This window comes from Equus asinus, chromosome 5 (assembly GCF_041296235.1).
Source record: "Equus asinus isolate D_3611 breed Donkey chromosome 5, EquAss-T2T_v2, whole genome shotgun sequence".
Lineage (NCBI taxonomy): Eukaryota > Metazoa > Chordata > Mammalia > Perissodactyla > Equidae > Equus > Equus asinus.
Window position 1 is genome coordinate 25,944,284 of NC_091794.1, and position 26,769 is coordinate 25,971,052.

The 26,769-nt window shown below is 39.8% G+C and overlaps 1 protein-coding gene and 1 long non-coding RNA gene across 2 annotated transcripts in view; one reads left to right on the forward strand and one right to left on the reverse strand.

The window, feature by feature from the left end:
• Positions 1–19,296, reverse strand: part of OSBPL11 (oxysterol binding protein like 11) — an 81,740-nt gene extending 62,444 nt beyond the window's left edge. Inside the window, exon 1 of the mRNA XM_014866833.3 lies at positions 18,372–19,296. Within this exon, the coding sequence (XP_014722319.1) occupies positions 18,372–18,571 (200 nt within the window). The 5' untranslated portion in view covers positions 18,572–19,296. The remainder of the gene's footprint in view (positions 1–18,371) is intronic.
• Positions 19,297–23,459: 4,163 nt separating this feature from the next.
• LOC139045400 (uncharacterized) lies at positions 23,460–26,338 on the forward strand. Its single transcript, XR_011503728.1, has 3 exons — positions 23,460–23,635; positions 23,940–24,079; positions 26,118–26,338. It is a non-coding gene; the product is annotated as an uncharacterized lncRNA (long non-coding RNA).
• Positions 26,339–26,769: the final 431 nt, after the last annotated feature.

A 26,769-nucleotide genomic window follows, 5' to 3' on the forward strand; every position in this document is an offset into this window, starting at 1 on the left:
GCCAACCAGCAGCCTGATCACCAGCTTGGTGCCTGGCTTGCAGAGGATGACCACCTGGCCCAGAGACTAGCCAATCCCCAGCTGCCCACTTCGACCACTACAAATAGCACCCCAGACCGCACCCAGGGCTGGTCGGTTGGTTTCCACCTGATCAGCCCAGCTGGCTTTCCTTCTTTAGTTTCTTTATAATCAGTCTGGCTTTGTCTCTCAATAAATTTGTATAATCTCTCCTGACCCACCTTTGAATTCTTTCTTGCACAAGGTCAAGAACCCATACTAAGAACAAGGTCTGATCCGGGACCCCAGTCACACCCAGGCCCGTATCAATTTCAGTATTTTCTAAAGCTCACATGGAGAGGGAAAGATTCTTTAAAAACCCAGGGCCTTGGGTTTCTGCTAGAGCTCCTCTACTTCCAGCCCCAGGTCACAGCAAAGCTATTTCTTTCAGCTCCACTGGTACTTGAAAACGCAGAGAGAGACCTTTCTTGTCTGCCTCCCACATCTTTCTCAGGCTTCAGGCTTAAACAGCTCTTTGGGGCCACAGGAATCCCAATGCCCCGGGACTTTGCCCAAAAATAATTTCCCAAAGAGTTCCTCCACTGTTTTAGATATTTAACACACAGCTCAGCTTCCCTGAACTGTTCTTGTCCTCAAAATTTATTCCTTCACTTATATGTGGAATCTAAAACAAACAAAAAACAAACTCATAGATACAGAGAACAGATGGGTGGTTACCAGAGACGGGGTGGGCAAAATGGGTGAGAGTGGTCAAAAGACAAAAACTTCCAGTTATAAAATAAGTCCTGGGGATGTAACATACACCGTGGTGACTATATTTAATAATACTGTTCTGTATATTTGAAAGTTGCTAAGAGAGCAGATCTTAAAAGTTCTCGTCACAAGGAAAAACACTTGTAACTAAGCATGGTGACAGATGTTAACTGGACTTATTGTGGTGATCACAATATATACAAATGTCGAATCATTATGTTGTGCAACTGAAACCAATATGTTATATATCAATTACATCTCAATTAAAAAAAACATTTTGTCCATTCTGTCCTGTAGCTTCATAACCTGAATATTTATTTACTTATACTCTGCATCAATACACAAAAGGCCTAAGTTGTCAAATAACCTAAATTAAATATTTCCTCAAAGTACCAAAATATTCCATAATTCACCATTTTTGGTATTCCCCTTTAATCTAGGTTTTTTATACCAACCCTTCATTACGAGATAAGTGCCATTTCATAGCTATCGCATGTAATAAAAACATTATAACTCAATTATAGTTCATTACCTCTGGTTCTAGGACTATATATATTCTTCAAATGCATGTGTGAACTGTGGGGAGAATCGTTCTTAAAACCTCAAGTATACTATCCATAATTGAGAAAAACAAAATTTTCACTTCAAAGCAAAGATAAGGCATCATCTCCTTTACTTTGTTCAGTCTCTCATATTACTAAAGATATTTCTCATTTTGTTAATATCTAGTTATTTATATCAATCATTTAATAGCTACCAATGAATTTTTAAGAGTACAATTTTAGTAGCATCATTAACTAAATAAAATCAGTGTATCTTCATATTTCACAGTACAGTAATGTTTTATGTTCATTTTTAATGTTATTAATAGTTCGTTGATGCTTATATCTAAAAAGAGTAACATTCTCACAAAAATTACAAGAGGGATATTAACATGGTTTATTTGATAGTAGCATAAAGCAAGCCTCAAAAGAACTAGAAATTCAAATATGCAACTATAGACTGCTGGCCTGCTTTTACCATATAAAACAGATGTCTCCAGGGTACAAAGATCCAACTTAAGAACACCCAATTCCTTGGAACAGCTGGTTGCACTGTTCCTCTCCCTACCTCCCCCTCTCCCTTCTCTAGTCAGTGCAACCAGCTGCTGTGAAACGACTGTGCCATCTGGTGGCCGGCACAGAGAGCTTTGTGAGTGAATCTTGTTCCCTCCTCTTTTCTTTCTAATAATTGAGTTATCATGTAGCACCTCTAACCCTCATGCTTTGTTCCCATTTAAAATGTGTGAATTTTTAGGGGCTTGCCCAGTGGCGTAGTGGTTACATTTGCATGCTCTGCTTTGGCAGCCCAGGGTTCGTGGGTTCAGATCCTGGATGTGGACCTCCACACTATTCATCAGGCCATGTTGTGGTGGTGTCCCACATACAAAATAGAGAAGACTGGCACAGATGCTAGCTCAGCAACAATCTTCCTCAAGCAAAAAGAGGAAGACTGGCAACATACATTAGCTCAGGGCCAAACTTACTCACAAAAAAAAGGTGTTAATTTTTATAGAACATTTTTAATGTACATGCTAATATGAATAAAATCTAGTTGTTAAAGTGGGAACACACGACATATCTCTATATCACACTGCTCTTTTGTGTTCTATGAAGTAGAGATGATGGTCAAAAAGACTAATACACTGAAAAATAAGCCATGGAAAAGTTAATGTCTTCTTCAGTGCTTCAGCAACTCAACAAATCGGGTATATTCTGATCTTTTACACTTGTTAACATTTAATTGAGATTAGAACTAGAAGTTGACAGTTGATTAACTGAACTATGCCAAGTGGCATTATATTATATTTAGTTGAAGCTCATCTCCTCCTAGATATCTTGATGATTGTTTCAATTCCTAAATCTCCATAACTATAACACACTTATTCCTTAACCCTTCTTTATCAGACTTAAGGAAGATACACAAGCTTTTAAAATTAAGCTGCTTTTTGAACAGTTTCAAATCCTTTCATTTCACTTCAACACAATTACTCAGTACCTTCTAAATGCAAAGCACTCTGAAAATCCACTGAAAGGATGAGAAAATAAAAAAGGCAATTCCTCTTCATCTCAAATCCATAACCTAACCTAAAAGAAATATATCTCCTTGAAGAAAAAGACATGACAAAGGCTCCTGCTACTGGAGAAGAGACACAATGGGACTGTGTTTTTAGCTGTCGTACCAATGAAAAAATATTCATTAAAGACACATGAGTCATTAAACAAGACACGCGATTCAACAGTGATTGAGGTTGAAATGACCGGACTTGATGACTGATTAGATATGAATTGAGACACAGAATGAGACTGAGAGAAAAGGGACAAGGGCCACACCCAGATTTCCAGCTGGAGCAACTGTGTAGATATGAACGTCATCTCTGAAATGGGGGGTCATTGAGGAAGTTTTGGATTTGTTCCAATTTAACATGTTGAATTTAAGGGACCTGTGGGACAGACACAGGGACATATCCAGTAAGGCAGCATGATTTGGGTTAAACATAGAGATTTGATAATAATCAGCATATAAGCGTGTAACCAGTATTTGAAGCCATGAGAGTAATATAAAATCACCCAGGAAGTATTATAAAATGACAAGAGATGGGACAGAGTCTGAGAGAATCTTAAGGAAAATTTTAAAGGCAAGAAGGGTGCAGAGAGGAGATAAGAAGTAACTGAGTACCAGGAGGAAAACCAGAAGTACAGTCACGCATCACTTAACAACAGGGATTTGTTCTGAGAGATGCATCCTTAGTTGATTTCGTCGTTATGGGAACATCACAGAGTGCACTTACACAAACCTAAATGGTACAGCCTACTACACACCTAGACCATATGGTTCTAACCTTATGGGACCCCTGTTATATATGCACTCTGTAGTTGACTGAATCATCGTTATGTAGCCACATGACTGTAATTCAAATAAGTTTGCGGTCACGAATGTTCAATGCTACTGAGAGATGAAGTCACAGAAAGACTGAAACATTTCCGTTAAATTTAACAACCAAGAGATAACAGTTCAGGGGCCGGCCCCGTGGCTGAGTGGTTAAGTTCCCGCGCTCCACCTTGGCAGCCCAGGGTTTCGCTGGTTCGGATCCTGGGCACGGACATGGCACTGCTCATCAGGCCATGCTGAGAAGGCATCCCACATGCCACAACTAGAAGGACCCACAACTAAAAATACACAACTATGTACCGGGGGACTTTGGGGAGAAAAAGAAAAAATAAAATCTTAAAAAAAAAAAGAGAGAACAGTTCAATGTAATGATGAAGGCAGAGCCAGCTGGCAGTAACTGAAGAGAGTCTTGGAGAAATAGGAGTGGTTAAGGGCATGTGGCCTTAAGGCAGGATACTTCTAAGTGACTAACTGGAAGGAGAGAATAAAGAGAGTTAAGGGGAAAGATAGAGGGGAAATGAGGGAGGGGTGGGCTCCACAGCCCAGGGAGAGGAATCAGTCTTGGGCACCTTAAGGCATTTAACTGCAGGCAGGAACTTACACAAGCTGTACTAAGTATAAAGGAGCTGTCAGTAAAGCCACAGGTCAAAATTCCTACATTCTCTTGGGCAAAAACTGTCTTCCAGAAAGGCTTAGCTTTCGTTCATTCCTCTGATAACATAATAGCGTGATGAAGCAAGGGAGCAGCCTGCTTAGCTGAGGAAAAAGCAACTGAACAGATGGGAGTGACTGCAGCCCGTGGGCCTCCTTCTGCTGTCCCAGGTACTCCACGGAGCAGTGACTGCTTCTCGCTCATCCGAGTATTCCTTGCAGCACCTGGTGCATGGCCTGGCACACAACAGGTGTTCAATAAATCTCTGCTGAATGAATTAAACAATGGGAAGATAGAAGCAGAAGTTTTCTATAAAACCACAATTCTGAGTAGCTTGCAAAAAAGAAACTAAATTCACAGCCTGTATACTCAAATAAATCTCAGATAAAACAAATTCTAATTCCAATTGTGTCCTAATCTATACCAAAAAGTGTAAGGTTAAGGGAGAGGTCCTCCCTCCTGCCAAGAGTCTTAAAAACGTTAATGCTCTTTGACCCAAGAATTTCACTTCTAGATATCCAGTCTAAGAAAAATGATTAGAAATGTAGACAAATATGCAACCCTATCCACCGTAGCACTATTTATAATAGTAAAAAAATAAATAAAAATAAAAAATGGAGAAAAAGGGAAATGAATGGAGAGGAGAGGAAGAAAAACAAGCTAAATGAATGGCATTAGGAGAATGATTAAGAAATGTAATGGAATAGTATTCATCAATTTAAATGTTTTTGAGTCTTTAACAACACGGGGAAGTGCTTACTAAAATCACTAAAATTGCAGGTTACGAAATTTTATATAGCATATAAGATAAATGCCCAGAACATAGGTACACAGAATAGCAACTGTGGTTATCACTGGATAAAAGAATTAGAGATGGTTTTACTTTGTTCCCTTTGTTTCATATTTTCCAATTTTAATATCTTATTTTTATAATCAATAAGACATTTTCTTTTTTTTTTGAGAAGATTAGCCCTGAGCTAACATCTGCTGCCAATCCTCCTCTTTTTGCTGAGGAAGGCTGGCCCTGAGCTCACACCCGTGCCCATCTTCCTCTACTTTATACGTGGGACGCCTACCAGAGCATGGCTTGCCACGCAGTGCCATGTCCGCACCTGGGATCTGAACTGGCGAACCCCAGGCAGCCGAAGCGGAACGTGTGCACTTAACCGCTGCACCACCAGGCCGACCCCTAAGACACTTTTAAATGTTCACTTATTTGAATAGGTGGGAGAGTCCATGCACAGAGCTATTTATACCTATTAATAGGTATGGATTAAATTTTTTTAAACTTTCCAATGTGACTATATGCACATTGCTGTTTTGGGATGCAGAACTGTGTTTCCTATAAGCCCTTACTTCCCAAACTAGGTTAGACATACCCCAAACTGGGCTGGGTAGCCACAAGAACAGGGTAAAACTAGAGTATCGTTCTAGAGCAAATTTACTTGACTGCAAGAAGTTAAAGCATTTTTAATACCAAAACTCGCATAAATGTTATGAAGAGACTTGCTCCCTCCTCACACATTTCCACGTGGTGAACTTCTCCAGAGAGCTCTTGTCCCTCCTCCCCATCCTTCCTCACACCTTCGACAGCTGGGCATGCATGGTGCAGCCCTTTCTGGGCAATTTTCCTCAGATCTGCCTGCCTACCCAGAGAGGACATTCCTATCTGCTCCGGCAGAGATGCCACTTGAGTACTCCAAGCTGCCCGTGACTGGGTGCCCGAGCATGCCTAAGTCCAGGGTGAAGGATTAGCAAAGCTACTGTACTCACATCGGAAGCACTTTCTCCAGTGAGCTTTTCCACTCATAAAACTGTTTTACACACCCATTACGATGGCTATTACCAGAACAAAAACAAAACAAAACAAAAAACCAGAAAATAACAAGTGTTGGGGAAGATGTGGAGAAACTGGAACCCTTGTGCAATGCTGTTGGGAATGTAAAATGGTGCAGCACCTGTGGAAAACAGTATGCTGGTTCCTCAAAAAATTAAACATAGAATTACTATATCTTCCAGCAATTCCACTTCTGGGTATGTACCCAAAAGAATGAAAGCAGGGACTCCAACAGGTTATTTGTACACCAATGTTCACAGCAGTGTTATTCACAATAGCCCAAAGTGGAAACAATCCAAATGTCCATCGACAGATAAAAGGATAAATAAAATGTGGTACACTATACAATGGAATATTATTCAGCCTTGAAAAGGAAGCAAATTCTGACATATGCTACAACATAGATGAACCTTGAGTTCATTAAGCTAAGTGAAATACACTAGACACCAAATGACAAATGCTGTATGATTCCACTTATATGAGGTACTTAAGAGTTGTCAAAATTATAGAGATATAAGCTAGAACTGTGGTTGCCAGGGGCTGGGGGAGAGGGGGAAAGGGCAGTTATTTAATGGGTTCCTAGCTTCAGTTTGGGGTGATGAAAAATTCTGGAGAACTGTGGTGATAGTTGCACAACATGAATGTATTTAATGCCACTGAACCATACACTTAAAAATGGTTTAAATGGTAAACTTTATGATATGTATATTTTACCACGATAAAAAAAAAACCTGACAATTTGATTGTGTCCTGTCTGATCCCTATGTCCTCTCTCTCAATGGGTCCTGAATTCAGGATAATATTCAATGACCTCTTGAAAACTCAATAACGGATATACTACAGAGCAGAATATAAAATCTTCATGAATTCTGAAGATAATACAGAAAATTTTCAAGAAAGTTATATCAGCCACGGGCTGCTTTAAATCACAAACTAGATCCCTCAAGGGTACTTATTGTCTTATGCAGTTGAGATATTTCACAAAGAAAGTTTGAGAACCACAGCTGTAAATGTCTGCATATACAGACAAAAAAAAGACAAACTCCTATGCACAATCTGATTGTCACAGAGAATTTTGGGAAATCTCTCACGCAGATACCAGTCATTTGACAGAGCTTCACTGAAGATGGGACAAAAGAAACTCCTACATGGAAAAGTAGAAAGTCCACCTCTAACACTTCCAGAAAGTTAGGAAACTATTTATTATAGTGGAAAGAGCATGAGCTTAACACCAGACAGATAACGGTTTTAATTTCAGCGTGACCTTAGGCAAATAACCCATCTGGTCCTAACTTTTCTCATCTGTAAATGGAGATAAGAGCACCTATCTTGCAGATCTATAATGAGGAAAGAGATAATATATTTCAAGCCATATGTATTTGAAGTTTATTTCAACATGGTAAACACTCAACAATTATTGGTTCTCTCCCACTCTAGGAAGTCAATTCCCCTGCAGGCAAAGGGCTCATTTTCTAGATGAGTTTTCTAGATCTGACTTACCTTGTTAGCCTGACATTTTCAAGTCAGAATGATGGGGGCTGAAAAGCCCTGAGACGTCCACATATTTTATTATTTATTTATTTATTTATTTTTGGTGAGGTAGATTCGCCCTAAGCCAACATCTGTTGCCAATCTTTCTCTTTTATTGCTTGAGGAAGATTAGCCCTGAGCTCACACCCATGTCAATCTTCTTCTATTTTGTATGTGGGTCACTGCCACAGCATGACAGATGAGTGGTGTAGGTCCGCAGCTGGGATCCAAACCCCTGAACCCCAGGCTGCTGAAGCAAAGCATGCCAAACTTAACCACTATGCCATGGGGCTGGCCCCCTCTACTTCTTTTATTTTAAAAAATAATTATTGTACTTTTTTCCAGTATGTATTTTGATGGGGACTATGAAGGGTCTGAGATGTTACCCTACTTGCAAGCTAACAAGTTAGCCACCCACAGTTTCATGGATGCAGACAGAAGACTTGAGATTCCTGAGTCAGAGACAAAATACTTCCGTAGTCACAGCAATAGCAGTAGACAGATTATCAGCCCCAGTCACACGGGGCAATGCAAAGAGGGCACGAGACGTCTGTACAAGCAGTGGGTTGCGGTACAGACGAGGAACCTCAAGTGTAGGGAACCCGAATCTTTTAACAGACAGTGAGTCTGCCTGACCTCCATGGCAAGGAGACACCATCTTTTTCACATTGGACAGTAAATAAACCTAACTGTTACTCAGGAGGGAGATGCTCTCTCTAGCTTCCAGAACAGTTTGCTACGCAAACATTTTTGAAGAAACAGTATGAAACAAAGGGCAGTCAGTACCTCTGCTCACCAGACATGTAGAAAAATGAGAGACCCATGAAGAACTGTGTCCCAACAAGTATTACATGCATATTACAGTCAAAAGTCCCTTATCCGACCCTGTCTTCCAGCCACCAGCTCCCCCCGTCAGAGACAAGGACTTGCCTCAACTCCTTGTGTATCTCTTCAGAGACATTTTACGCACCTACAAACATACACACATACTTTACGTATACATTTCAGAGTATATACATACATTATATATTTATAATGTATATTATATATTTAACCAGTCCCCCTACTAATGGACATTTGTTTCCAGGCTTTTATTCCAGGCTATTATTACAAACAATGCTGCAACAAACAGTTGTACACATCTTTGTGTCCATTTGCTAAAAATGAAATTGCTAGGTGAAAGATATATGCATTTTTAGTTTTTGTAAACACTGCCAACCTGCTCTCTGAAGAGACTGCACCAATTTAACTCCCACCTTTCAACGTAAAAAGGAGTCTGTTTCCTCACACCAGCCTATGGCTGTGATGTCTGCCAACAAAAATAAGGTGTAGCTTTTACCTATAAACAGGACTTTCAGACAGTACTAGCAGGCTTTTCAATACCTCTTATGTTCAAAATTAAGTTTCTGAAACTTAAGTGTGAGGTAGTGCTATCCCGTGGAGCGAGCACCTAAAAGGGACAGAGGGTCCCGTTCTGCCGTTCCCACTGACTAACGCCAGCAGTGACCTTGGCCAAATCACTTCACCTCCAGTCCTCAGTTTTCTCATGTGTTAGTTAAATGCCCCTTTCAGCCTAAAATGTGTGTATATCACTCATCTCTCAAAATTTAAAGGTTTTTCTCAACAGCAAATTGTTATTTCAAAAGAAAATTTGGTAAATAAAAGCAATATATTTCTTATTAAAAATTCTTAGAGAAAAGCAGAAAATTTTTTCTAGTACAGTATCTTGTTCACATAGCATTTACTTCTCTGTATACTTCCAAAAGGTCTGCAGAGTAACCATTTCAATGAGACCAAGACACCACAGACCAAGAGAATGGCAGGGTACTGAAAGTACTACTGCCACCCTCCCTATCTGTATGTCTATTCTCTCATCCTATTTTTATATGTACCTCTCTCTGGCTTTAAACCACACTTAGGTCCAAAATATACTTAGCGTAACATTTAATTTTGTCTGTAATAGCATAACCCAAGAAATTAGTATAAGGAATGTTCTCTTCCTTTGGACTAATTCTTTCTAAACTGAAAGCAAAAAGAAAAAGCAGAAAGGCATTTTCCTTCCTCCATATTTGAATAAACAAGGAAAAGAAAGGTGAAGCCCACACAAGAAGTACCAAGCAATGTTCATTTTTATACATTTATTATCTGACTAAAGAGTTGATTCTTCTTTTACAAATTTCACATTTATAATTTAAGTAACAAATTCAAACACTCAAGTTTTTTTCTTTTAGTACCTACAAATATTATTTAAAAAACAACAAAATTAAAAAGGCTCATTCTATTATTTGAATAAAAGAAAAATCTCTCAATTTTTTGTAATAGTGTTCATCACAATTTTTGGTGGCAAAATAAATATATATCCCTCACACTCCCTCTTGACAAGGAAGTGAATCATCTCCCAATGACAAATATCTGTATAATCAAATGACTGAGTATCTTGTATAGCTATAAAATCATGTGAAAATTTAAAAATAAAATATTACTTTAAAATATACAATGTATACTCTAAGATGAAACCCGATCTGTGAGCCACCAAGAATATAACAATAAGAAAAAAAAATTTTTAAGGCATAAGTATTATATTTTGTATAGAATCTTCCCAATTGCTGATTTAAATTGATTCAATATTTACCATGATAGCAAAACGGGATAAAATCCCAACTCAAAATTTTATGCTAAAAACCTCACTCATAATAAGAGAGAAGCAAATTAAAACTACACTGAAATACTATTTTCTAACTTAGCAAACTTGTAGATTTTCGCCAACCTAGTAACATATAAAACTGATGAGGCTGTTGGGAAATAGGCACTCAGTCACTGACACTGTACACCCCAATGAAGAGAAACCTGATAGTAACTATCAAAATTACAAATTGACGCAGTACTTCCAGCCCTGAGTATTTTTCCCACAGATATATTCCACATGTTCACAAGATGACATGTGTACAAGGTTATTCATTGAAGTATTATTTGTAGTAACAAAATTTTGGAAATAAATTAAATGTCCATCAATAAGGAACTTCTTACAGGAGTACAGTGTATATAGAGCTATAGACTGAACTGTGTCTCCTCAAAATTCCTATGTTGAAGTCCTAACCCCTAGTGTGATGGTATTTGGAGGCAGGGCCTTCGGGAAACAAGCAGGTACAGATGAGGTCATGAGGCTGGGATCCTTATGATGGGATTAGTGCCCTTACAAGAAGAGACACTAGAGAGCGTGCTCTCTCTCTCTGCCATGGGAGGACACAGTGAGAAGGAGCTGTCTGCAAGCCTGCAAGAGGGCCCTCACAGAACCCAACCATACTGGCATCCTGATCGGAACCTTCCAGCCTCCAGAACTATGAGAAATAAATTCCTGTTATGTAAGCCACCCAGTCTACAGTATTTTGTTATGGCAGCCTGAACTAATGCATATGATACCATTTGTGGTAAAATTAAAAGTGGGGCAAATGTATTTGCTTAATTCTTTTCTAAAAATCTCTGGAAGCACACACAAGAAGCCAAGAGTGTTTACACTCTCTTTTTAAGCAGGAGGAGACCTGAGCAGGTGGAGGAGGGGGTGGAAGGAAGATTTTCCACTGTATATCTTCTAATATTTTTTCGGATCAAGTGAACATATTACCTATTCCAAAAAATTAAATTAAAAATACTTTTCATTTATGTTAGTTATAAATATGTGAAACATCTACGAGATTGATAAAGAAGTTATTCTTTGTAGAATTGAGGGTATAGGCTCAGGCAGCACATTAAAAGCGCCTCTATCAAGGATAGGAAACCTATTCCAGAAGCAACTATTGGTGGCATTTCATGTCACCATTTATATCATTCTCATTCCCTCCCTTCCATCCCTCTATGTCCCTATCTCTTAGCTACGTCCTTTTTCTTTCCCTGTGTTCCCTCTTGTTCCTTTTCTTTTTCTCTCCCTTCTATCCCCAACTATGGTTTCCAGCTGCAGCCAGGAGCAACCATAGACTTCAGTTTATCCCCTCCAGGGAGCTCCTAGCCAACCTCAAGAACAGCAACGGTAGTAAACTGCAAAGGCCGCCAAAACTCAGGAACAGGGAGACTGAGTGGAAATCATGGTTTGTTATAATACTTAATAAATCAAAAAGAAAATCTTTTCCGCCACCAGTAACTAAATTGCTCTAGAAATTATCCTAAAATCCATATGGTAATGCCAAAACACTAATGTGATTGTTTAATCAGGCAATTTAGTTTTATGTTAAACCTGAGTAAGTCTGGACACAAATCACGGTATTAAGCAAACTCAGTATAGGGGAAGATTCTTTGCTGGGGAAGATGTTCCCTCTCTTCAATGTAGTATAATTTACATAAAAAATATTCTCCACTATTTTCAAAAGCAAAATCAAAAGAGTTTTAAGAAGACCTATTTCCAAGAAGTCTATTTGATGGACAATTTCCTCTAGGACCTAAATTATGTGATTTATCCTAAAAAGATTAATTTGCATGTTCTAACATTAACCTGTTTGTACAGTTTTGATACAGTATAACTTCTATGGAAAACATGAACTCAAATAGACTGTATTTAGATCTGTAAAGCAAAACTGTAAGGAAATTAAGAAATCAGAGTATACCATAATAACCCAAATCTTGTTCCTCAAGGTTTAGTATAGTTCTCACTAGATTTTGGAACAACATTTTATAGTTTTCAGTTACATGCCTATAAGTTGTCTCTCCCTTGTTTCTACTGGCATCTGTAGCAGATTTCAGATAGGGAAAACAAAAACAAGGGTACAGAAATATACTTTCCTTTAACCCCTACAGAGAAAAAAGCAAACATTTATGACTTTTTCTTTAAATCAACCTCAAAACAAGTAGTAAAACCTCTAGGAGAGTAAACATTAGGTCATATTTAGGCAGATCTCCTTTCCCAGTTTGCAAATAGGTACTCTTCCTCGTAACAGAGTATTTAGAGTGGATGACATCAGGTCTGACCACAAAAATTATTTCTATACATTTGCAGACTTCTACCCATTTACTGAAACACATAACTATTCGCTAATGGGGAAAAGAGATCTGCCTGTTTACTAATGGTAGTTAGCCAGCACAGAGCCCAAAATAAGAAAAAGTAGGTCCATCATATATCCTGATTTGCTTTTCAGTTCCTCCTTCGCGTAGTTCTCTTCTGTCCATTGTAATAAACAAGTGGCGGATTTGCAGATTTGTAAATTTTTCTGAAAGCTGACATGAGAATATAAAAATAATGGAAGCATGCACATTTATAAACTTTGGACAGTCACTATGAAAAAGGAAGGAAGTATCCAGAATTAAGAAATCTATTTTCCTTTTAAACGCTGAGCAAAGACCACATCATATGAGTATAAATTACTCTGAAAAAATAAAATTTAAGTCTAATTTAATAAACTCACGTGTCAGCTTTGGTTTTAAAAAAGGTCATCACAAGTTGCAAATGCAGTTGAAGCTCCTCCCTTTTCTGATTCCTCTTCATGATCCTCCCAAAATAAGCTTTGGGATCCCTACTTTCATCATTCTGAGAGTACACACTAATTTGGAATTAATGAACAGAGGGGTTCACATACGGTAGAGGTTCAAAAATATTTGCTGCATGAGCTAGAATACTAGTAAATGATGAGAACACCACGTCCTAAACTAAGTATTTTTATCAATAATTATTCATTCCTTTAGAGAGCTTACCTACTTTAAATACCTCTACGCAAATAACTACCAAGGAATAAAGGTTCGTCTACTTACTAGCTGTGTAACGATGGCCAACTCATGTTGACTTCTGTTTTCTTCAACTGTTAGATGGGGATAACAATGCCCTACCTTCCTCCAAGAGTTGTTGGGAGGATTTAATGTGATAACAGAAATAAAACATTCTGGATACTATAAAGCCAACTATCTACATTCCCAATGCCCTGTATCTCTAAGGGCTGGCTGGATATGCCACTTAAACCTTCTGGCAACTTAAGCTTAACATACCTAAACCAAATGCATCATTTGAATTCCAAAATCTGTTTCTCCTTTAGACTCTTCAAAATTTCAAATCTAGATGACTTAAGTCAATCTTGACTGCCTTCTCTCACTACTGCCCTGCACCCAATCAATCACCAAGGTCTGTCAACCATCCTCTGATGGTTTCCTTCTTTTCCAGCCTACTAACACCATCCCTTTATTATCTCATGTTTAGATCATTGCAACTGATCTCATAGAAGCTCCTCCTATTCCCCAACAATCACATTCAGTCCCAAACTCTCAGCTTTATAAACAAAGTCCCAAGTGCCTGCTTGTCAAATCCATCTCAATAGGAGATGACAATCTAGAGTAGACTTACATTAACATCTGTGATAGGCACTCTCTTGCATGGTTCCCAATGATTCCTACCTGCTGGTAGTCATGCTCTTTTATGGGCTGAACCTCATCTTCTGCTTCTAATACACTGTTTAAAGTGATGTGACTTCACTTCCATGCTTAGGTTACAAAAGACTGTGACTTCTTTCTTGCTAGCACTCTCTTGCCTTCTCACTTCCTCGCTCTGATGAAACAAGCTGTCAAGCAGTAAGATGCTCTGTGGAGAGGCCCATGTGGCCAGGAACCAAAGGAGGCCGCCAGCAGTCAGTTCGTGAGGAACTGAGGTCTTTGTTCAACAGGCCACAAGAACTGAATTGTGTCAAAAGCCACATGTGTAAGCCAGGAAGTGGATCCTTCCCAGTTGAGCCTCAAGATGACCAGCAGCCTTACGAAAGGCCCAGAGCCAGCAGACCCAGCTAAGCTACACGAAGATCCCGACCCACAGACACTGTGAGATAAAAAACGCTGCAAAATTAAATATAAAACTACCAAATAATTTTAAAACTACATGAAAACAAGTATTTATAAAAATAACTTTCTATAATTAGAAGTGAAGAGAAAAAGAGCAAGAGTTCTCTATGCCTGAAAAAACGTAATAAAATACAAAGACTAGGAAAATCTTTGAAGCAAGTACAGTAAAATTAAAATATGCTGCATGTAGTTACATATTTATTATATAAAGAACTAATATAACTTTCTCCAGAACTATAGTGAAGAGATCAGTAAAAGATAGTGTCTCCAGGGAGGGAAACTGGGTGGCTGGGACAAGAATGAAGGTGAACATTTCACTGTATTTCACTCCTTTACCTATTCAAAAAAAAAAATCAACAAAGTATTTTTAAAGTAAAATTGATATTAAAAAATATTAATTAATGTGTAATATTTTAAAAATAGACTTCAAGTATATTAAGAAAAATATTAAGAGAAAATATTAATAGAAAATTAAACAAAACATATAAGCAGATATATCACAAAAGAAAAAAACACAATTAATCATAAAGAAAAATTAACTGAAAATGGATCAGAAATCTAACGGTAAGTGCTCAAATATAAAACTCTTAGACAAAAACATACACATAAATCTTTGTGACCATGGACTTGGCAATGGTTTCTTAGATGTGACACCGTATAAGAAAAAAAAAGAAAAAATAGATTGGGCTTCTATGAAAATAAAAAGCTTTTGTGCTGCAAATAATATCAAAAAAGCAAAAAGACACCCCACAGAATGAGAGAAAATATTTGCAAATCATATATCTGATATGGGAATTCTATCCAGAATACATCGAGAACTCTTACAATTCAGTAATAAAAAGATAAATAACCCAATTTAAAAATAGGTAAAGGATCTGAAGAGACATTTCTCCCCAGAAGATATACAAACGACCAGTAAGTACATGAAAAGATACTCAACCTTACTTATCATCAGGGAAATGCAATTCAAAACCACAAGAGATACCACTGTACACCCAATAGGATGGCTAAAATGAAACAAACAATAATAAGTGTTGATGAACATATGAAGTAATTAAAACCCTAATATACTTCTGGTGAGAATGTGAAATGGTGCAGCCTGTTTGGAAAATAGTCTGGCAGTTCCTCAAAAAGTTAAACATAAGAATTATCATATGACCCAGCAATTCCACTCCTAGGTACATACCCAAGAGAAATGAAAACATGTGTCCACACAAAACTTGCACAAATGTTCACAGTAGCATTATCCATATTAGCCATAAAATAGAAACAACTCAAATGTCCCTTAAATGATAAATGGATAAGCAAAATGTGGTATATCCATATACTGGAATATTATTCAGCAATAAGAAGGGATGAAGTAATGATACATGCTACATTTATGAACCTTGAAAACATTATGCCAATTAAATTTCTAAGACTGCAAAGCCAAAGCCCAGGGTCCGAAACATAGGGTCTTTACTAAATTTCAACCACTCCATACAATAACCTGAAATTTCCATTTTAAAAAGGGGACAGTAGCAAATTAAAGGTAGGCAGTTGGATATAGGGCTCTCAAGTTCCAAAAAGAGCTGAGGCCATGGAAGAGAATGAGATAACAAACTGAAAACATGTAGTATAAGAAGAAAAGATGTTGAGTATGTATCATACCAACCTTTAATGGAGAAGAGCCAACCAAAAACCTAAGAAAGAAACAGTCAGAGGAATAAAGGAGAAACCAAGAGAAAGTAAGATCAAAAAAGTCAAGAAAAGAATTATAACAGATATAGAGAATCAACTGGAATAAGAATCTACAAACATTCCTTGTTTTCACTCATATCCTTGGTGAGCACAGAGCAAACTGTTGTAGGTTGAGCAATAAATGAGGGTTAAGGAAATGGAGGCAGTGAGTATAAACTGCTTTTAAGAGGAAAGGATTATGTTGGTTTTTATTATTGTTGCTCTTTTTAAAGTCTAGAGACTTTGAGCCTCAGAAGCAGCAGCCAGGGAAGAGGGAGCAACACAGGACAATGGAGAAAACTGCTTGATCAATGACCTAGAGGACAAAGGCATAAATCAGCTAGAGGGTTAGGTTGAAGAATAGCCTTGGACAAGCCAAATCAAAACAAAATATGTCAGTATGTAAATGCAGTAATGCCTTATTTATCTGTGTCCTTGGGGAAGAGTTCCACAGAACTGAGTTTTCCAGAAACTTAAGCATCTCTTTTTTAATTTCAGCTATTTCCTTGGAAATTGCTCACTACTGTACCATACAGCTCTCTGCCTTCTTAAATAGAGTGCGCTTTTCTGGATGACTTAAGGTCATTGTGGCCAGGATTATTGCACTAGGAAGTAATATAGCTGAGTGTGCATGTTAATTTTTTGAATCTTCTTTGACTGTCTTATGTTGTCAGTTGCCATTTCCTCTGTTACATTTCTCCCGAGACCTTTTTCATCTGTGGTTCCAACAGATTCCAGTTTGGAAATTATATAACCATTAAATAATACCCTAAATAAGGGAAAAAAGGGTTCTGAATAAAAGTACAGGAGTAAACTATATGGCTGTATAACAACTCTCCAGAGTGATTCTAAGAAACTTGTTTCACTTTTCAATTCAATTGAGACGGGGTTTCAAAGAGTTGAGAATGTCAGAGGATTGACCTCTGACTATATGAAATATTATTTTCTCTTGCTTCCTTGGTCATATCAAAATATCCTTGGCAAGCAACTGATAATTTTATATGGTTAGTCTTTAAACTACAAAAAAAAAAAGCATCCTGTTGATTTCAAAAGTGGGCCTACACATCTCACAGTAACTAACATACTTCCTTGTCCTACAATCATTCACCAATAAAAAGGTATAGCCTTCCAGATTTCCTTTGTGTATGTTACCACAGTCTTCATATTTCACACAGATGGATATTATTCATGGTAAAGGTACATCCTTCACAAAATCTTGGCTTTAATCCCTTTCAAGTTTCACACAAATTTCACAACTACAAACAGCACAAGAGCTAAAAAAAAAAAAAAAAAAAAAAAAAAAGACCAGAGTTAGACACACAGGCAGGCAGTTAGCCAAAATTTAAGAATTCATCCCTTTAGGTCCAATAGTACAGTATATCCTGATTTCACCCATCCTTAAGATGCTGGAAGTTTATATCCCCCTATACTTTATATATCAAAAAACAAAAACAAAACAAAACTACTGTTGCTTCTCCAGGACTGTCTTCTTGTTCCATAAGTTTCTCATCCAGATTAATGAAAATTAACAAATGTAGACTATCTCATCAAGACAGAGAGGGAGAATGTGGCCTCATCAACTCCAACTGAAACATCTCCAGGCTCACTGGTTTAGGGTATCAGGTACTAGCACCTGTACCTCTGCCCTTGTATTCGAATGACTGATGTACATCTCCCCTTCTAAGTCACACACACCATGAGGGCAAGAATCTTTTCTGATTCAGTTACTCCATTCAATCACTTAACAAACACGTTCTGAGCAGGTAGTATTCGTGAGCCTCTGGAGAGAGCTGAGTTAAACAGTATCTGCCCTCACAGTCAAGCAGAGGAGGGAAGCTTGTAAACAAATTACAACACAGGCAAAAAGAGAAGTGAGGACAGAATTAAATCAGAGAAAGGAGCTGTAGAGGAAGTTCTGGGATACAGTTATATATTCTCCAAAAGGCCTTCAACAAATACTTGTTGAGCAGACGAATTAATGAACTACACCTTGCTAATGAAAGAGGAGATCAGCTGCTTCTGGAAGTCCGTGGATAAACTTTACCTTTCACCAACTCCAGGAACGCAGACTCCAGCATACTCACCCCACCTCCACCTCTGGGAACCACCTTGGAGAAAGGGCCATACCTGTACTGCCAGCCTTTGGCACTGCCACCGCGGCTGCTGCTGCTGCTGCTGCTGCTGATTCCACCCCCACAGCTGCTGCTGCTGCTGCTGTTCTTGTTGGGGGTCACCGCGGTGGCCAGTCCCTCCAGCTTTCCTTCGCTCTCTGAGACTTTCATGGTTGACACTGGTTCAGCCCCCTGCATCTTGACTCCCAAGTCCATCTGCCCTTCTTGGGCGGGAGAGCACAACTCCGTAGAGTTCTGGAGGTGATAATTTTAAGATTTGATCTGAAGGTGATCCCAGTTGCTCAGCCGGCGGCTAGAGTGGGAACCATCAAACGGTCCAGGGAAGGAAGACAAGCATTCCCACCCAAGGAAAACTTTTAAGAGGACAGGGGTTGCGATGGGGACAGACAGCCCTTAAATATATATCTCCTTCCTGGCAAAAGCAAGGAGGAAAAATCACCCTGCCAGAGGACTCGGTGGCATACTCAAAGGAGAAGCAGAGCAGCGTGGGGAGGTCGCGGACGCCAGCCAAGAGGGCCGGGCGAAGGACGGAGGGGCGCGGACCCGGACCCGGACCCGCGGCCTGACCTCCGGCGGCCGGACCGACCCGCCGCGCTCCTTCTCCTGCAGCGGGTCCCCAGGGAGAGGGGCCCGCCGCAGCCCCCGACACAGAGCGGGGCTGCCCGCGCGCAGCCAGGAGGAGGGTCGGGGAAGGAGGCCGCCGAGGGCGGGACGCCGGCTCCCAGCACCGCCCCTCCTCCGGCCAGCGGCTCGCCGTTCGGGGCGACTTCCTCCAGCGCCCTCGGCCCTGGGCCCTCGACTGGGCTCTTAGGGGCGGGCGACTCCCTCGCCCTCTCTCCAGCCCCAAACGTGAATGCCACAGATACGGCCGCCGCCCCACCCACAACCCCACGGCGGGTCACCCGCCCGCCTGCTCTCTCCCCGCCTTCCCTTCCGGAGTAGTGTGAGCTCACTTCCCCCAGAGCAGAAGCGCCTGGCGCCATCTTGAAGCAGGGCACGCGGCCCGCAAGGAGGCGGAGCCTCGGGGGTCGCGGTGTTGGGGCGGCTGACCCGGAAGACAGGGAGGAGGAGGTGGGACAGCCAAGGAGGGAGAAATGAAGCGGCGCTCGCAGGCAGTCCCCATGTGGAGTGTGACTGCCGGCCTTCGTCGACAGTTCCGGTCCATCTGTTTGAGGGGTCATTCCAGACGTTTTAGGAAGAAAGCTTAGAAAAAGAAAGTACAAAACAAAAGACACCTCTTCATTTTAGTAATTTTTCCAAAAATGCATGACATTGGAATAAGGCAAATCAGTGTTGTAAATGAGAAAGAAACTGTCATGGATATTAGAGCTTTCAGAATGAAAGCCAGGTGCTCTTGCTGACCCCAAACACCTCTTTAGACCTCTATAGACCTTGGTTTTTGATTCTGTTAAATAAGAGTGGTTGACTAGGTGATTTCTAAAGTCCCTTCTAACTGTAAATTCTAGTTTCTAACACGACTTGAGAGTTGAATGCATATCATATGCAAAACACTATGGCAGATGCAAAGAAGTATTACTCAAAGTAAAAAAGTAAACAAATAAAGTAGTAAAATAAATACAGATTTACAGGTAATTAAGGCTATGAAGAAAATAAAAGAGAATGATTTAGGAAATAAATGGGATGAGAATGGAAACCCTACTTTAGAAGAACAGTTGAGGAGAGCCATCTATGAGGAGATGACATTTAAAGTGGAAGATGAAGAAAGATGAGGAAGATAAGGAAAAGCAACTTTACTTATTCTGGGAAATGAGGGACCTTGGTGCCTGGAACATAGTGAGCAAGAGAGAGTGGTGTGAAATGAGAGTGAAGAGATAGGCACAGAAATTTTTTGATTTTTTTGTAAGTGCAATGGAAAGTCATCGAAAGTTTTAGTCAGAGGAGGGTTATGATCTGATTTATGTTTTCCAAAGATCTCTCCAGTCTTTTCAACAAATGGTGCTGGGACATCTGGATCCATATACCAAAGAGTGAAGTTGGACTCCTACCTCACACCACATACGAAAGTTAGCTCAAAATGGATCAAAGACATTAATGTAAGAGATAAAACTATAAAACTCTTCAGTGAAAAACATAAGAATAAATTTCCATGATCTGGAGTTAGGCAAAGCCTTCTTGGATAGGACAGGAAAGCATAAATGACAAAGAAAAAATAGATTGGGCTTCATGAAAATTACAAACTTTTGTGCTGCAAACAATACCATTAAGAAAGTAGAAAGACAACCCACAGAATGGGAGAAAAATATTTACAAACCATATATCTGATAAGGGGCTTATATCCAGAATATGTAGAGAGCCCTTACAACTCATTAATAAAAAGATAAATAACCCAATTTTCAAGTGGGCAAAGGAACTGAATAGACATTTCTCCAAAAAAGATGTACAAAAAGTCAATAAGTACATGAAGAGGTTCTCAACATCATTAGTCATCAAGGAAATACAGGTCAAAACCACAGTGAGACAGCACTTCACACCCTAGGATGGCTATAATCAAAAGATAGACAATAGGGGCCAAGTTGGTGGTGTAGTGGTTAAGTTCATGTGCTCTGCTTTGGTGGCCCAGGGTTCACAGGTTTGGATCCTGGGCACGGTCCTAGCACTGCTCAGCAAGCTACGCTGTGGCAGCATCCCATGTAAAATAGAGGAAGATTGGGATAGATGTTAGCTCAGTAACAATCTTCCTCAAGCAAAAAGAGGAAGATTGACAACAGATGTTAGCTCAGGGCGAATCTTCCTCAACACACACAAAAAAGACAATAGCCATTGATGAGGGATGTGGAGAAATTGGAACCCTCATACACTGCTAATGGAAATGTAAAATGTGGTATATCCATGCAGTGGAATATTATTTGGCCATAAAAAGGAATGAAGTGCTGACACATGCTACAACAAAGATAGATTTCAAAAGTGTTATGCTAAGTGAAAGATGCAAGACACAAAAATCCACATATTGTGTGATTCCATTTATATGAAATGTCCAGAACAGGCAACTCTATAGAGGCAGAAAGTAGATTGGTGGTTGCCAGGGGGCTAGGAGGAAGGAGGAATGGGGAATGACTCCTAATGGGCATGGGGTTTTTTGAGGGGTAATGAAAATATTTTAAATTAGATAATGGTGATACTTGCACAATCTTATGAATGTACTAAAAGCCACTTCATTGCACTTTAAATGGGTGAATTTATGTAGGTGAATTATATAAAAATAAAGCTGTTTTTAAAAAAAGCAAATTCTCTAGCTGAAAATTGATTCTAGTGGGAGAAAAAGAAGCAGGGAGACCAATTAGGAGGCTATTATAAGAAATGAGGTGAGAAGTGATAATGGCTTGGACTAGGGTTACGGCAATGGGGATGGAGAGAAGTAAAGGATCCAAACTGTAGCAGGGTAGAGGAATGGGGGTGGCTACAGTGCTGTAAATAGATTGGATTTGCAGTAGTGCAGTAATGTTCTTACAGGCCTCTCCACTTCCAGTCTATTCTATACACATCACACATCATAACTCAGATCGTGCCCCTTTGAAACTCAGAAACCTCCAAAGATCTATCATTATTTATGGAATAAATTCCAAACCCTGTCCAACAAAAAATGGTGTGGAGGCTGTTGTAATAGCTGATTCTGATATGTAGAGGCTGGGTGAGATACTAGGTGAGATGAGGCTCTCTATACAATCAATGAGGTCAGCCAGCTGTAACAGTAAGCCACCCTAATCCTGGATCATCCAGACTCCAGTCAAGGAAAAGAAGCCTTGTGAGTGGATGCCTTCATTGGAGCAATGGCAGGTGTGAAGGAGGAACATGCCAACCCAAGGATGAGGGACAATATGGAGTCTGGAAAAGGCTTCAGCTTTAGAGACCCAGAAACTGTTTTGTCATTGCTCCCAGTGGTGATGAGATGTGGGGACGGGCTCATGCTAACCAAACACACAACAGACCAATGAGGTAGCTGGAAAGACAGATGTTGATTAATAATGAAAAATATGGTCCAGGGTACTCAAGTTTGAGTGTTGGCACATTCTGTGCAAGACACTCAACAGGATAAGCTAAATTATTACCAGAAGGTTACATGATGCTCATGGAATCAGAGCCAGGGGGGTTGGTTGGATAGATTTTTTTTTTTTTTTGCTTTTTTTTTAAGCAAAAACTTCTTTTGCTGTTGTACAATAGGATCTGAGTCTGACTGTTTCATTCAATGTCTAAAGAAAAAGGAGAGCATATGATTTGAACAAGCAAGATAAAGAAATGCACTTTTTTGGAAGCCTTCAAAGAATAATACATTCATCTCTGCAAAAAGTTTAAGGTGCATTCGCCAGCAATCCAGCTGAATTATGGATCAGTGTATCCTTCCACGTGGAGAGAAGCTGCATAGCGTAGTGGTCAAGAACATGGGCTATCGTGTCAGACTGACACTGTTTGGATACTGATTTCACTGCATGTGACCTTGGGCAAGTTACCTAAGCTGTATCTGTTTCCTTACCTATACAATGGGAATACTATTAACACCTCTGATATGGATTAATTGTGTCCCCCTAAAATTTGTATGTTGAAGCCCTAATCCTTAATGTGACAGTATTTGGAGATGGGACCTTTGGGAGATAATTAGGTTTAGATGAAGTCATGAGGCTAGGGACCCCATGATAGGATTAGTGCCCTTATAAGAAGAGTTGCCAGAGAGAGCTCTCTCTCCCCCATGTGAGGACATGGGGAGAAGAAGGCCATCTGTAAGACTGGAAGAGAGTTCTCACCAGAAACCAACCATGCTGGCACCTTGATATTGGCTTCTAGCCTCCAGAACTGTGAGAAATTTCCATTGTTTAAGCCACCCAGTCTATGGTATTTTCTAACACCCAGTCTATAGTATTTTGCTATGGCACCCAGTCTATGGTATTTTATAGTACGCAGTCTATAGTATTTTGCTATGGAGCTGACTAAGGCAATTTCCATTTTGAGTGGTTGTCAGCGTTAAATGAAATGACACATGTAAAGCAACTAGACCCATGTCTGACGCATGACGTGGTAAGTGCTCAGCAACTGTTGGCCGTTATTATTAGAAGGATAGGGTTTACGGGCCAAGTAAAATGAACGGTCTTGTTTGGTGAGAGCACCCTTCCCCTGGACAGCTCTGAAGACACACCAACCAGCATATGTCTGAAGACATCCAATGTATTTCTGTGGGAGATGCCAGCTTTGTCTCCCAAGCGAAATGGAGTTTTCCAGAGGGATCCTGATCAAAAGAGACCTGTTAGGGTATGTAAATGTACAGTCCTAAGAATAGTGAGTGGAATCACCAGCTTGTGGTGTCGGGGTGAAAATGCAAGTGTATCAGGTGACCTCTGCTTCAGTGTCATCTCCCCCCAGAGGCCTCCCCTGATCACTCACTCTGTACGGAGCAGCAGCCCCTCCGCATTCTTCTCCATTCCTTTACCCTGCTTTAGTTTTCTTCATAGAACCTGACACTGTATGCTATGTTGTGCATTTTCTGTCTCCTCACTAGAATGTAAGCTGCATGAGGAAAGAGTCCATTCTTTTTTTCCCACTTCTGTACCCCCAGGCCTTGAACACTGGTTGACACATTTGTCGGATGGATGAATGAATTTACTACGATGCTGAAGAACACGGACTTTGGTGTCAGCCTTCAAATCTTGGCTCTGCCACTTAGTGTACCTGATCTTGATCAAGTTACTTACCTTGGTGAGCCTTCATTTTCTCATCTTTAAGATGGAAATAGGATGAAACAAGGAAATATATAGAAAGTGCTTAGCACAGTACCTGGCATCTAGTAAGCACTGGACAAATGCTGGCTATATTTCCTCTTTCTAACCCACATGTGCAGGGGACGGAAGGGTGATTTATTTCCCTGAAACACAAGAGACCTGCTTTCTCTCTGAGTCTGCAGCTATGGCCGCTGGAATGCTGCAGAGAAAATGGGGGCAGGGGAGTGGAGAACAGGGGAGTGGGGAGCAGAACTGATCCCGTGAAAGCCACTGGGAGAATAAGGCTGTGGACCCACCGTTTCTATTTAAAAAAAATAAATAAATGAAGGAAGGAAGGAAAAGAGAAAGAAATTCTGAGAAGAAAATGTTCACATTCACAAGAGATGTTACTACTACTGTGGTGAAATGGAGTTTCAAATAACCAGGAGCCCCGTCCTCCTGGCGTCCAGTTTAGGCAGAAATTTCTTTATCAATTTCCGTCTCCACTGGAGTGATTCAGCTAAAGGGCTCTGAGAGAGCAGCATTTTGCTGGAAACACTCCCTGCCAAGCTTAAAGCTTGTTGTGGGAGTAAAAGAAATAGACACACTCAGTGCTTTTGTTGAGAGAAGGAAGAAAGAGTAAGGAAGAGAATGGAGTAGCTGCTGTGCTCAGATATTGATTAAATGAATTTTTCCCCCTATTTGTTGCTTTTCCCAGCACCTCTTCCCTGGATCCCTGTTGAACCTAAAAGTATTTCACTTAAATACCCAGTAGACTGTAAAATTAGCTCTTAAAACTGTATTATAAAAGGAGAACATGTCTTCCTTCGATGTGATGTGTTCATCTTGTCCATTTTTAGATTTCTCTGGCTAGTACAGGTAGTGTTTTGCTGACAGAAGCCCATAAAAATGCACAGTCCACTGGAGTCATGTGACCTTTCCATCATCAAGTGGCGAATGCCACAGGAACGGAGAGAAAGAAAAGCCAAGCTGTGCTTTATTGTGAAATCACCTGGCTGTGAATTCTGGAGAGCACTCATGTGCATCAGTGTGCCAATTTATTGTTCCCTTCAAAGGAGTCTGTTGACAGAAAAGCAGTGATTTACTTGACAGGGCATACACCAATATCTCTTGAAAAGGAGATTCCATCACCAAAAAAAAAGCAAATACAAGGGTAGCAGTTTTCAATTTGTGCTCCATACAACGTTCCAGGATATTAATTGGTGTTACTTGATTTAAATTTTTTCTTGCTGTGGTTAGATACATTTGAAAAACACTGATTTGTTGTGTTTATTTTAAGTAAAGTTTATTTCTTCATAAATGCATAAATATGCACATATTTATATGACACATACATGTAAATCTACTGTTACTGTATATACATGTATGTGTGTGTCTTTGTCTCTAGATTGCATGCTGAAGTAAATTTTATTTATCTTCTTTTTCTCTCTCCACACACAAACATGCACACACACACACACATTTATGCACATTTTGGTGTATTTATACCTTCATGTTTCTTCTCATGTTTGTCTGCTTCTGAATATGAATGACTGCGTTTTATTCCTCTTTGTGTGTGGGGAAGTAATAACCTGTAGGTCAATAAACATTTGTTTAACTGTTACAGATGAGAGGAGGAAGGATGAAAATATTCAAGACTTTTGCGTATGGCCGCACAGGTAGCTAGGATAGTTGAGTCACAACATCTTAAGCCCTTGTCTTCTTGCTTCCCTGTCTTATAGTCAAGCATTATTATTTGCCTGATTTGTTTTTTCAAGCTAGACTAGTTCCTTTCTGGCAGAACTTCTGGGAGGATTTAATATGCTAATGTGTACCATTTGATATGGTAATATGCTAACTTCATAAGGGAGAGAGAAGGTGCAATATTTGCCAACCGTATTTGACCACAGAACTCCTTTCACATAAAACATCACCCAGGAATAGTGTCCACAAAGTTTATAGATTAGGATACCTTTAGAAAGCAAGTAGAATCTTATGAGGAAGCCCATCCAGATTAAATTCACCTTATTTTGCAGGTTTTAGCATCGTTTCCCTTGCCAGCCTCCCCGTGCTTCTGCATGGCTTGGAATTCCTCCCAGGAGAATACCTCCCCTGGGAGGTGATGAGGACAGAGGCCGTGGATGTGCCCGTACAGCCCCTGGCAGGGGAGGAGTTCCACCTCTGAAGGCCCTAAATGTAGAAAAGGTGTTGATGTTTCTCATATACAATTCTAAATAAAAAATAATACCCATTTGTGAAACAAATGAAAAAGAGCCTGTTGATCGATTATGAGGTAGACTCTGGTAAACTTAAAACAAAAGGAAGTTTATTCAGGGTTCCTTAGGACTGCAGCCTGGGAAGCACAGATTCAAGGAACACTTGAATTGTGTTCCAGATGTTGAAGGGAGAAGGCCAGTTTTAGAGTTGAGGCTAACAAAGGCAAAGAAAAAAAAAATGAGAAGGAATGCCTTTCAACAAATTCCAGGTGTAAAGGTAATCATCAGGGTGAGGGTCAATGAAACAAGCCACTAAACTTATGAATGTGGGAGATGACTCTGACAGGAATGTGGTCTCTGGATAATCTTATCTTCCTGACGGGAATAGAGTCTCTGTCCCGGTAATCTTATCTTCCTTGGGGAGATTTGCAGACGCACTTCAGGCATTTAATGAGTTCAAGAGTTCACCCTG